Source organism: Glandiceps talaboti, chromosome 9, assembly GCF_964340395.1.
Source record: "Glandiceps talaboti chromosome 9, keGlaTala1.1, whole genome shotgun sequence".
Lineage (NCBI taxonomy): Eukaryota > Metazoa > Hemichordata > Enteropneusta > Spengelidae > Glandiceps > Glandiceps talaboti.
In genome coordinates, this window is record NC_135557.1 from 527786 (window position 1) to 541161 (window position 13376).

Here is a 13376-nt window from a genome sequence, read left to right on the forward strand (position 1 = left end):
GTACGTCACTCTAAGATGGTATGTACGTTACTCTAAGATGCATGTACGATACTCTAAGATTGCATGTACGTCACTCTAAGATTGTATGTACGTTACTATAAGATGCATGTACGTTACTCTAAGATGCATGTATGTCACTCAAAGATGTATGTACGTTACTCTAAGATGTATGTACGTTACTCTAAGATTGTATGTACGTTACTCTAAGATGTATGTACGTCACACTAAGCTGTATGTACGTCACTCGAAGATTGTATGTACGGTACTCTAAGATTGTATGTACGCTACACTAAGATTGTATGTACGTTACTCTAAGATGTATGTACGTTACTTTAAGATTATATGTTTGATACTTTAAGATTCTATGTAGGTAATTCCAAGATTGTATGTACGTCACACTAAGCTGTATGTACGTCACTCTAAGATGGTACGTACGTTACTCTAAGATGCATGTACGTTACTCTAAGATCGTATGTACGTTACACTAAGATATATGTACGTCACTCTAAGATTATATGTTTGATACTTTAAGATTCTATGTAGGTTTTTTCCAAGATTGTATGTACGTCACACTAAGCTGTATGTACGTCACTCGAAGATTGTATGTACGGTACTCTAAGATTGTATGTACGCTACACTAAGATTGTATGTACGATACTCTAAGATGTATGTACGTTACTCTAAGATTGTATGTACGTTACTCTAAGATGTATGTACGTCACACTAAGCTGTATGTACGTCACTCGAAGATTGTATGTACGGTACTCTAAGATTGTATGTACGCTACACTAAGATTGTCTGTACGTTACTCTAAGATGTATGTACGTTACTTTAAGATTATATGTTTGATACTTTAAGATTCTATGTAGGTAATTCCAAGATTGTATGTACGTCACACTAAGCTGTATGTACGTCACTCTAAGATGGTACGTACGTTACTCTAAGATGCATGTACGTTACTCTAAGATCGTATGTACGTTACACTAAGATATATGTACGTCACTCTAAGATTATATGTTTGATACTTTAAGATTCTATGTAGGTTTTTTCCAAGATTGTATGTACGTCACACTAAGCTGTATGTACGTCACTCGAAGATTGTATGTACGGTACTCTAAGATTGTATGTACGCTACACTAAGATTGTATGTACGTTACTCTAGGATGTATGTACGTTACTTTAAGATTATATGTTTGATACTTTAAGATTCTATGTAGGTAATTCCAAGATAGTATGTACGTCACACTAAGCTGTATGTACGTCACTCTAAGATGGTATGTACGTTACTCTAAGATGCATGTACGATACTCTAAGATTGCATGTACGTCCCTCTAAGATTGTATGTACGTTACTATAAGATGCATGTACGTTACTCTAAGATGCATGTATGTCACTCAAAGATGTATGTACGTTACTCTAAGATGTATGTACGTTACTCTAAGATGTATGTACGTTACTCTAATATTGTATGTACGTTACTCTAAGATTGTGTGTACCATACTCTAAGATTGCATGTACGTTACTCTAAGATTGTATGTACGTTACTCTAAGATGTATGTACGTTACTCAAAGATGTATGTACGTTACTCTAAGATGTATGTACGATACTCTAAGATGTATGTACGTTACTCTAAGATTGTATGTACGTTACTCTAATATGTATGTACGTTACTCTAAGATGTATGTACGTTTCTCTAAGATTGTACGTACGTTACTCTAAGATTGTATGTACGATACTCTAAGATTGTATGTACGTTACTCTAAGATTGTATGTATGTTACACTATGATGTATGTACGTTACTTTAAGATTGTATGTACGATACTCTAAGATTATATGTACGATACTCTAAGATTATATGTACGATTGTATGTACGATACTCTAAGATTGTATGTACGTTACTCTAAGATTATATATTCGTTACTCTAAGATTGTATGTACGTTACTCTAAGATGTATGTACGTTACTCTAAGATGTATGTACGTTTCTCTAAGATTGTACGTACGTTACTCTAAGATTGTATGTACGATACTCTACGATTCTATGTACGTTACTCTAAGATGTATGTATGTTACTCTAAGATGTATATACGTTACTCTTGCATTGCACGTACGTTACTCTAAGATTGTATGTACGTTACTCTAAGATTGTATGTACGATTGTATGTACGATACTCTAAGATTGTATGTACGTTACTCTAAGATTGTATGTACGTTACTCTATGATGTATGTACGTTACTCTAAGCTTGTATGTACGATACTCTAAGATTATATGTACGATTGTATGTACGATACTCTAAGATTGTATGTACGTTACTCTAAGATTGTATGTACGATACTCTAAGATTGTATGTACGATACTCTAAGATTGTATGTACGTTACTCTAAGATTATATGTACGATTGTATGCACGATACTCTAAGATTGTATGTACGATTGTATGAACGATACTCTAAGATTGTATGTACGTTACTGTAGGATTATATATTCGATATTCTAAGATGTATGTACGTTACTCTATGATGTATACATTACTCTAAGATTAAATGTTTGATATTCTAAGACTGTATGTACGTCACTCTGGGATTTATGTACGATACTCTAAGATGTATGTACGATACTCTAAGATTATATGTACGATTGTATGTACGATACTCTAAGATTGTATGTACGATACTCTAAGATTGTATGTACGATTGTATGTACGATACTCTAAGATTGTATGTACGTTACTCTAAGATGTATGTACGTTACTCTAAGATGTATGTACGTTTCTCTAAGATTGTACGTACGTTACTCTAAGATTGTATGTACGATACTCTACGATTCTATGTACGTTACTCTAAGATGTATGTATGTTACTCTAAGATGTATATACGTTACTCTTACATTGCACGTACGTTACTCTAAGATTGTATGTACGTTACTCTAAGATGTATGTATGTTACTCTAAGATGTATAAACGTTACTCTTACATTGCATGTACGTTACCCTAAGATTGTATGTACGTTACTCTAAGATTGTATGTACGATTGTATGTACGATACTCTAAGATTGTATGTACGTTACTCTAAGATTGTATGTACGTTACTCTATGATGTATGTACGTTACTCTAAGATTGTATGTACGTTACTCTAAGATGTATGTATGTTACTCTAAGATGTATAAACGTTACTCTTACATTGCATGTACGTTACCCTAAGATTGTATGTACGTTACTCTAAGATTGTATGTACGATTGTATGTACGATACTCTAAGATTGTATGTACGTTACTCTAAGATTGTATGTACGTTACTCTATGATGTATGTACGTTACTCTAAGATTGTATGTACGATACTCTAAGATTATATGTACGATTGTATGTACGATACTCTAAGATTGTATGTACGTTACTCTATGATGTATGTATGTTACTCTAAGATGTATGTACGTTACTTTAAGATTGTATGTACGATACTCTAAGATTGTATGTACGATACTCTAAGATTGTATGTACGTTACTCTAGGATTATATATTCGATACTCTAAGATGTATGTACGTTACTCTATGATGTATACATTACTCTAAGATTAAATGTTTGATATTCTAAGACTGTATGTACGTCACTCTGGGATTTATGTACGGCACTCTAAGATTATATGTTTGATACTTTAAGATTCTATGTAGGTTATTCCAAGATTGTATGTACGCCACACTAAGCTGTATGTACGTTACTCTAAGATTCTATGTACATTACTCTAATATATATGTACGTTACTCTAATATTGTATGTACAATACTCTAAGATTGTATGCACGTTACACTAAAATGTATGTACGTCACTCTAAGATTATATGTTTGATACTTTAAGATTCTATGTAGGTTATTCCTCGATTGTATGTACGTCACTCTAAGCTGTATGTACGTCACACTAAGCTGTATGTACGTCACTCGAAGATTGTATGTACGATACTCTAAGATTGTATGTACGATACTCTAAGATTATATGTACGATTGTATGTACGCTACACTAAGATTGTATATACGTTACTCTAAGATTATATGTACGTTACTCTAAGATTATATGTTTGATACTTTAAGATTCTATGTAGGTAATTCCAATATTGTATGTACGTCACACTAAGCTGTATGTACGTCACTCTAAGATGGTATGTACGTTACTCTAAGATGCATGTACGATACTCTAAGATTGCATGTACGTCACTCTAAGATTGTATGTACGTTACTCTAAGATGTATGTACGTTACTCTAAGATTCTATGTACGTTACTCTAAGATGTATAACTGGCAGTCTGTACCTCTATCTATTGACAACTGGTAGTTTGTACCGCTATCTATTAACAACTGGTAGTTTGTACCTCTATCTATTCACAACTGGTAGTTTGTACCTCTATCTATTCACTACTGGTAGTTTGTACTTCTATCTATTGACAACTGGTAGTTTGTACCTCTAGCTATTGACAACTAGTAGTTTGTACCTCTATCTATTCACAACTGGTTGTTTGTACTTCTATCTATTGACAACTTGTAGTTTGTACCTCTATATATTGACAACTAGTAGTTTGTACCTCTATCTATTGACAACTGGTAGTTTGTACCTCTATCTATTAACAACTGGCATTTTGTACCTCTATCTATTGACAACTAGTAGTTTGTACCTCTATCTATTGACAACTAGTAGTTTGTACCTCTATCTATTGACAACTATTAGTTTGTACCTCTATCTATTGACAACTGGTAGTTTGTACCTCTATCTATTGACAACTGGTAGTTTGTACCTCTATCTATTGATAACTGGTAGTTTGTACTTCTATCTATTGGTAACTTGTAGTTTGTACTTCTATCTATTGATAACTGGTAGTTTGTACCTCTATCTATTCACAACTGGTAGTTTGTACCTCTATCTATTGACAACTGGTAGTTTGTACCTGTATCTATTGACAACTGGTAGTTTGTACCTCTATCTATTGACAACTGGTAGTTTGTACCTCTATCTATTCACAACTGGTAGTTTGTACCTCTATCTATTGACAACTGATAGTTTGTACCTCTATCTATTCATAACTGGTAGTTTGTACTTCTATCTACTGATAACTTGTAGTTTGTAGCTCTATCTATTGATAGCTGGTAGTTTGTACTTCTATCTACTGATAACTTGTAGTTTGTACCTCTAGCTATTGACAACTGGTAGTGTGTACCTCTATCTATTGATAACTGGTAGTTTGTACTTCTATCTTTTCACAACTGGTAGTTTGTACCTCCATCTATTGACAACTGGTAGTTTGTACCTCTATCTATTGATAACCGGTAGTTTGTACTTCTATCTACTGATAACTTGTAGTTTGTACCTCTATCTATTCATAACTGGTAGTTTGTACTTCTATCTACTGATAACTTGTAGTTTGTACCTCTATCTATTGATAACTGGTAGTTTGTACCTCTATCTATTGACAACTGGTAGTTTGTACTTCTATATATTCACAACTGGTAGTTTGTACCTCTATCTATTGACAACTGGTAGTTTGTACCTCTATCTATTGACAACTTGTAGTTTGTACCTCTATCTATTGACAACTGGTAGTTTGTACCTCTATCTATTGATAACTGGTAGTTTGTACTTCTATCTATTCACAACTGGTAGTTTGTACCTCTATCTATTGACAACTGGTAGTTTGTACCTCTATCTATTGACAACTTGTAGTTTGTACCTCTATCTATTGACAACTGGTAGTTTGTACCTCTTTCTATTGACAGCTGGTAGTTTGTACCTCCATCTATTGACAACTGGTAGTTTGTACTTCTATCTATTGACAACTGGTAGTTTGTACCTCTATCTATTGACAACTGGTAGTTTGTACCTCTATCTATTGATAACTGGTAGTTTGTACTTCTATCTACTGATAACTTGTAGTTTGTACCTCCATCTATTGATAACTGGTAGTTTGTACTTCTATCTACTAATAACTTGTAGTTTGTACTTCTATCTACTAATAACTTGTAGTTTGTACCTCTATCTATTGATAACTGGTAGTTTGTACTTCTATCTATTCACAACTGGTAGTTTGTACGTCTATCTATTGACAACTGGTAGTTTGTACCTCTATCTATTGACAACTAGTAGTTTGTACCTCTATCTATTGACAACTGGTAGTTTGTACCTCTATATACTGATAACTTGTAGTTTGTACCTCTATCTATTGACAACTGGTAGTTTGTACCTCTATCTATTGATAACTGGTAGTTTGTACTTCTATATATTCACAACTGGTAGTTTGTACTTCTATCTATTGATAACTGGTTAATTTTTACCTCTACCTACTGAAGACCGGTAATTGGCATAACCAAGGGATGCCACCATTGTATTCCACTTAGCAAGCAGTTTGGACCAGGCATCGTAATCAAATTTTGATACAATAAACATTTGCATATTACAACCTTGTTGAGTTCTGACGCTTCTACGTTCATCTTCATCCTCAGGTGTCAGTTCTGCAAAGTAAACCAAGGACATGTAATGAGGTAAAAAAATGAAGTATTAGGATCAATAACATCATTGATGGCATACATCAAATGACGTAACAGGATCAATGATATCATTGATGGCATATATCCAATGACGTAATAGGATCAATGATGTCATTGATGGCATACATCCAATGACGTAATAGGATCAATGATGTCATTGATGACACATCCAATGACGTAATAGGATCAATGATGTCATTGATGGCACATCAAATGACGTAATAGGATCAATGATATTATTGATGGCACATCAAATGACGTAATAGGATCAATGCTGTCATTTATACTTCAAATCAAATGACGTAATCATAATCATATATAGTACAAAAAATAGCTCTTGTCTTTGATACAACCTCAGACTTTGAAGTGCTCAGATCAGGTTTGGTTATCATGTTTAGACTGAGGACCCTGAGGCACACTTATCAGTTGATAGCCAACTGAGTCACAATGGTTATCATGTTTTAATAGACCGAGGACCCTGTGGCACACTTATCAGTTGATAGCCAACTGAGTCACAATGGTTATCATGTTTTAATAGACTGAGGACCCTGTGGCACACTTATCAGTTGGTAGCCAACTGAGTCACAATGATCACACTGTAATATTCAAACCTTTGTCAACTAGCTTTTTCAAAATTAGACAGTTGACTTTCACATTATATATAAAAAATGTAATACTTTGTTCTTGATCCCATGAACAATACACTTTCTCTTAGCACACTGGCCTAAGCTTAATGAAGTGTTTTCATTATTTCATATCAACTTGCACCAAGTAGTACGGCCCTGGGCGGACAGGCTAGTGTGTAACTAGTTAGACTAATTTCATTGTATGAGATATATTTCGGCCATAAAAATTAAGCTTGACTTGATGTTTCCAAAACAACAGAACAGCACATCACTTCCTATTAAAGAATTGCTTCAGAGATAACATGGTCCACAGTCAGCTCTGTTACAGTGAATAGTTAGTCTTATATATATATAGTTTTGGTGAAAACTATTACGCTCTGCCACTGCGGTATAGAGCACTGTCTTAGCAGATTGATACTCACTGGAGTTATATATACATATATATATATATATATATATATATATATATATATATATATATATATATATATATATATATATATATATGGCTCTTAAAGGCCCAAATCGCACATTTACAAAAACGAGCAAAAAGAAATATAATGTTACAGCGTACAGAGAGGAAAGTATAATAATTATACATACATGAATAAAACAACTAAATGATTTAAATAAATTGCTTTCTTAACTTGTACACAAAAATTGCCAAGTTGATTATTACAAAATTGTTTACTACATGACATGAACGCATAACAATTTTCTGTAGTAGGCTGCCTATACGACCACTTCGGTAAGTATTTTTCTCTTAGATTGTGATACCATTTTTGCAAAAACGGTCTTCAAAATCGATGCCCTGGGACCTGCCTTCCTCAATTGCCAGTCCAAGGCCAGAGCATCTCAAACAGGCTAATGCCCAATGAAGTTTTATATCCATCAAGTAGTCTTCACATATAAACATTTCGATAAAGACAAAGCTTATCCTTAGAACACGTTACTGACTACCAGTGTTGTTTAAACATACAATTTGCTCTGGTCATGAATTGACAGAGGAAGGCATCAAAGTCACCCGGCCCTTGAAAAAACCAAACTTCTCCGAACCCATGCTCAAAAAGAATACGTTTGATGTGACTCACCCAAGATTCCCTCTTGTTGATGTCAATTACAACTGCACGATCGTAACTATGCCTAGCTACTCTGTTTTGTGGTATTTTAAAGAGTTTTAACCAATATGTTATTAACTTTTTGACAGTATGTATGAAAATTGAACATCTACCGCAGTCGCCTAAAATACATGCATCAGGCATTGTTGATTTAACACCAAGGAATGCTTTACAATATTTCAGTTGCATTCTTTCAGCAGACTGATAGTTGTTATAACCCAAAATTTCTGCACCACAGGTAACTACTGGTACGATCATTGTATCAAAAAGTTTTCTTTCACAATTTCACCTCGTTTATTTGCAATGATTTGAATTTACTCAAGATCATATTTACAGATAGTTTCCATTTCGTGCAGAAAGATTCTAGTGAATCTTGTACATATGTCCCAAATACACACTTGCTGCAAAGTACTAAATAAAAAGAACAGTAACTGCAATGAACAGTAGATTGGGTAACATTTGTTGAGAATGTAAAAAAATATCACATCGTTGCACCACTTTAGACAATATTTCCTGACCAGAAATATTTTTTTTCTTTTTTATGGCCTACTGAAAATATTCTTGAGATATAGCCTAATTTACCGAAAACCATTAATTACTTAAATTAGCCATTATTATACATGGGATGTTTACCAAAACCTAATCAGTTCTTGTCACTACCCTACACAATATGTGTACTAAATTTAGTTTGAATTGAGCCAGTATTTTTTTAGAAAATGTTGATACAGTCGCACCACTTCATACAACATTTCCTGACCAGAAACTATTTGTTTCTTTTTTGTGGCCTACATAAAATATGCCAATATCTTATTAAAACTAAACGCTACATCGATAATATTTTCAGGACAGATGCACTTAGGTATCACAAATGTATGTACTAAATTATATTGAATTTGAAGCATGCACCCATGAGATGTAGCCTATAATTATCGAAAACAATTATTTACGCAAATCGCTCATTAATATTCATTAAATGTTTAACAAAATCTATTCAGTTCTAGCCATTACCCTACGGAACACGTCTACCAAATTTCGTTTGAATTGATCCAGCCGTTTTTGAGAAAATGGTGACACACACACACACACACACACACACACACATTTTTCCACCTTACAGAAGGTAAAAATGAAGTACCGAAATGAGTTTGAACTTAGCTGACCTACAGATGCAGAATTCATTAGAAATGCCATCTGGCCCAGGTGATTTACCAGGTTTAAGTTTATCTAACACCTGCAGTATTTCACCATCAGATATTTCCCCATTGAATTTTTTTTCTAAATCTGTATTTGGAGCTGCGACAACAAATTTTCTAGAAACTATTCTTCCTAATATCAAAACGTGTTCTTTGCAAGTCGGGATTATGAAGAGTTTTAAAGTGCTTTATCCATTCTGAAGGTGATATATCAACGCCACGTGATGAACTGGCACCTGAGAAATGTTTGACTTGCTTCCAGATTGTTATCTTTAGTTTCTACAAAATTTAATACTAAATAGTTAGACTTATAATAATAATAATAATAATAATAATAATAATAATAATAATAATAATAGTATTTATTGTCTTAAGGCCACCGGCGAATATGACACAATACATAATGCAATTTTAACAATATATAAATATGAACATGATAAACAAAAAAGAAGAAGAAAGTAAACGTTCTATACACTCACTGAAACAATTTTACAGAAAATATTCTTTTCTCAAGTTAATGGCTTTAAACACAAATTTACCGAGATCTCGTAAAACTGTTTGTGACTCTGACCTCATTAATGTACAAAATTTATCTTCTGTAGGAAAAATATAGTAATACTGTGGTAAAAGATATCTCAAGTTCTGATACAGTGGACATACAAATATGACATGGTATTCATCCTCTATACCCTGTGTACAAATTTCACAGATTCTGTTATCAATGTCAACACTAGTATAAATACCCTCTTGAACTCTTAAACCGAGACATGAACATCTCAATCTGGCTAACGCATGTCTATACTTTAAAGCTGTAATCTCCATCAAGTATTTCTCTGGCTCCAGCATACTTTTGAAATTACGATATGTTTTGAGTCTGTCTTTTGTGCATATTTCATTATACCATTCCTGTTTGTACACATCAGTTACACGTTGTTTGAATTCCGAAATGAACGATGCCATGTCCCCTACACCTTGATGAAGCCAAACTATGCCGAAGCAATATGAGCAAAGGATATGTTTGATCTCTGTGGCCCATGATGAGCGAACATTTTCGTCATTTTTATACATGAGCTTGTATGCATGTGTTACGAGTCACAAAATAAACATTTAAGATTTGATAATTCCTCTGTTGACAAAAGACACAAGTGATAAGGTCACATTGATTAATGAGACAGAGCCGGGTCAAGTAATGTTATTCTATCCTAATGAGTAGAGGTCACATGTCATCTTAGAGTGATAAATTGTGTCCCAATTGAATCAACAGCTGTCTAGCTAGAATTATTTAGGACGGGTCAATAAACTGGCTATTGCTGATTTGAATTAATTATATTAATAAACATTTACTAAATAAGGTTAAGAGAGAATCTTTTGTTGTAAACAATTTGTTTGTTAACCATATTTGTAATACGGAATGAACGATGTTTTAAATAAAAATGTTGATGACGTATGCGTTTGAAGTAGCTTTGGAATTCGCTATTCCGGAGACTAAGTCAGTTGGCGACTGGAGTGAAGAGCGATACCAGCGGGTTCTTGAGAAATTGTGAGCTGAGCTGAAATTACTCGAAAGAACTTTGACTATTAACTGTAATTGACTGGAACTGAAGCGAATAGCTCCCTATGCTGCAAATCGTATAAGTCATTCAACACAAAAGTAATATTTGTGTCCTTGTGAGTTTCTTCTTTTTACAGAGCACTGTTTCGTGAAATCGGTACCTCTCAGATTGCTATCCGGGCGAGTCCAAAGTTTACCGCTGAACACGGGTTAACGTTGCAGCTACCAAATTCAGCGTCGTAACACTGGTGTAAAATCCGGGCTGGACAGTGCTATTCAAAGAATCAACAGGTAAAAAAGTACAATCGCAAAACGGTTTGCGTCATGAAATCAAGATAGCAACTTTATCCCGGGAACCAAATGACTTTGAAAATGCGTTTTCAGCAGCCAAGACAGCAGAAATCATATCTCAACTACCAAACCACGACAGCCAGCTGACATCCAGAAACACAACTTTGAAGTTGCCCAAGAACAGGATTGATCAAGAATTGCATGACGACATGGTGGAGCTCACTACGCAATTACGACAAAAAAATGAATTGCTCACTCGTCGAAATGAAGAATTGCAACAACAGGTACAGTCTCAAACATTTTCTGACAATCGGGTGGGATATTACCCTCAGACACAAAGAAATCTTCAATTTCGTCAAAATCAGGGCAATTATTTTGCAGTAGGCCGGCCAAATTTCAATACAAACAGGCCTATGTATGACCGTCAAAATAATTTTGATAAAAATCGCCCAAGATATGGCGGAAGAGAAATTATGTCTGGCAGACAAATATGTAGAAATTGTAATCGTTCAGGTCATATGGCCCCATCCTGCCCAGAAAGAAATAACAGAGGTTGTTATTCATGTGGTCAAATAGGTCACATAGCTAGAAATTGTCCAAGACCTACCTATAGTCGTTTTTATTCAAAAAACGATTAAGGAGTGTGAGAAATATCAAATCCAAAGAGCCTAATATGTCTCACACGCCCAAATTAAATTCTGTAAAATCTGCTGATTTAAAGGTACAATCTAACAATTTGATCACTATTAAAATTTTCAATACTGCAATTTCGGCTTTGATCGACCCTGGAGCTACAATAAACGTAGTTTCCACAAAACTATTTGAAAAAATTCCACAGCTAAAAAAGTTCAAAATTAAAAGACCTAAATACAAATGTATAGAATTACCAAACAATCAGCAGATTCCTATTCAAGGCTATGTAAAAATTCCAATACGTATTGAAAATCAACTAATCAATGTTCCAGTGCATTTGGTTAAGGACATAGATAGAGATTTGATCTTAGGAATGGAATTTTTAGAGCAGCACAAAGCAATAATTGATTTTGCACACAAGAAATTATTCATCCATGCCAATGCAGTCTTGAGACCAGCTAAAAAATATGTCATACCCCCTAGGTGTGAATGCATAATTTCGGCTAAGCTAAGGGGCTCATTTCCGAATGGACTAATAGGAACCACTACCAACATGACGTCACTACATTACTTAGGCATTCAAGTTGCACGAGTATTAGCATCTACTTATGAGGGTTCAGTTCCAATCAGGTTGATCAACACATCTAACAATGAGGCCATATTAGGTAGGCATATTCGATTGGGCACTTTCAGACCACTCCCAGACGGAACCACTTTACATGACTTTGACATGACGGACAGATATTTAAATAATAAGACACACCCTTCTCAGACAAATCCCTCTTTAGAACGGGAAGAATTTCATTCATTATTTGACTTCACTGGGCAATGCTCTAACTTGACAAATAGCCAAATTAATGACTTACAAGAAGTACTATGGAGGAATAGGCGAGCATTCGTAGACAATTCAAATACTTTGGGTTATTGTGATATTATTAAACATACTATTGATTTAGAACCTAATGCCAAAGTGAAACCAAAGGCACCCTATAGAGTATCCCCTGACAAGCGTGAGGAAATTTCGAGACAAATAAATGACCTTTTAAGACAAAATATAATTCGACGTAGCAAATCCCCATTTAGTGCACCTGTACTTTTGGTCAAAAAACCTTCAGGCTCATGGCGTCTTGTGATTGACTATCGTGAATTAAATAAGGTGACAATAATTTACAATCATCCGCTCCCAAATATTTCAGATAGTTTAGAAATGATCGGGGCCCAAAGTCCCAAACATTTTTCTACACTTGATATGACTAGTGGATTTTGGCAAATTGCCCTTGATGAAAAAGATTCACATAAGACGGCATTCGTTACTCATGATGGAAAGTTTGAGTTCAAGACACTTCCACAAGGATTACGTAACTCAAGTAGTAGCTTTCAACGCAGTTTAGAATTTATTTTAAATCAATTACAATATAAAATATGCATATGTTATAT

The 13376-nt window shown here is 34.3% G+C and overlaps 1 protein-coding gene across 2 annotated transcripts in view; it reads right to left on the minus strand.

Moving 5' to 3' along the window:
- LOC144440146 (uncharacterized) overlaps positions 1 to 13376 on the minus strand; it is a 175657-nt gene that overhangs the window by 19152 nt on the left and 143129 nt on the right. The window contains exon 9 of one of the 2 annotated variants that reach the window (XM_078129419.1): positions 6320 to 6490. In XM_078129419.1, the coding sequence (XP_077985545.1) occupies positions 6320 to 6490 (171 nt within the window). Of the gene's footprint in view, positions 1 to 6313; positions 6491 to 13376 lie in introns of both variants that reach the window. The other variant, XM_078129418.1, reaches the window with a different exon arrangement.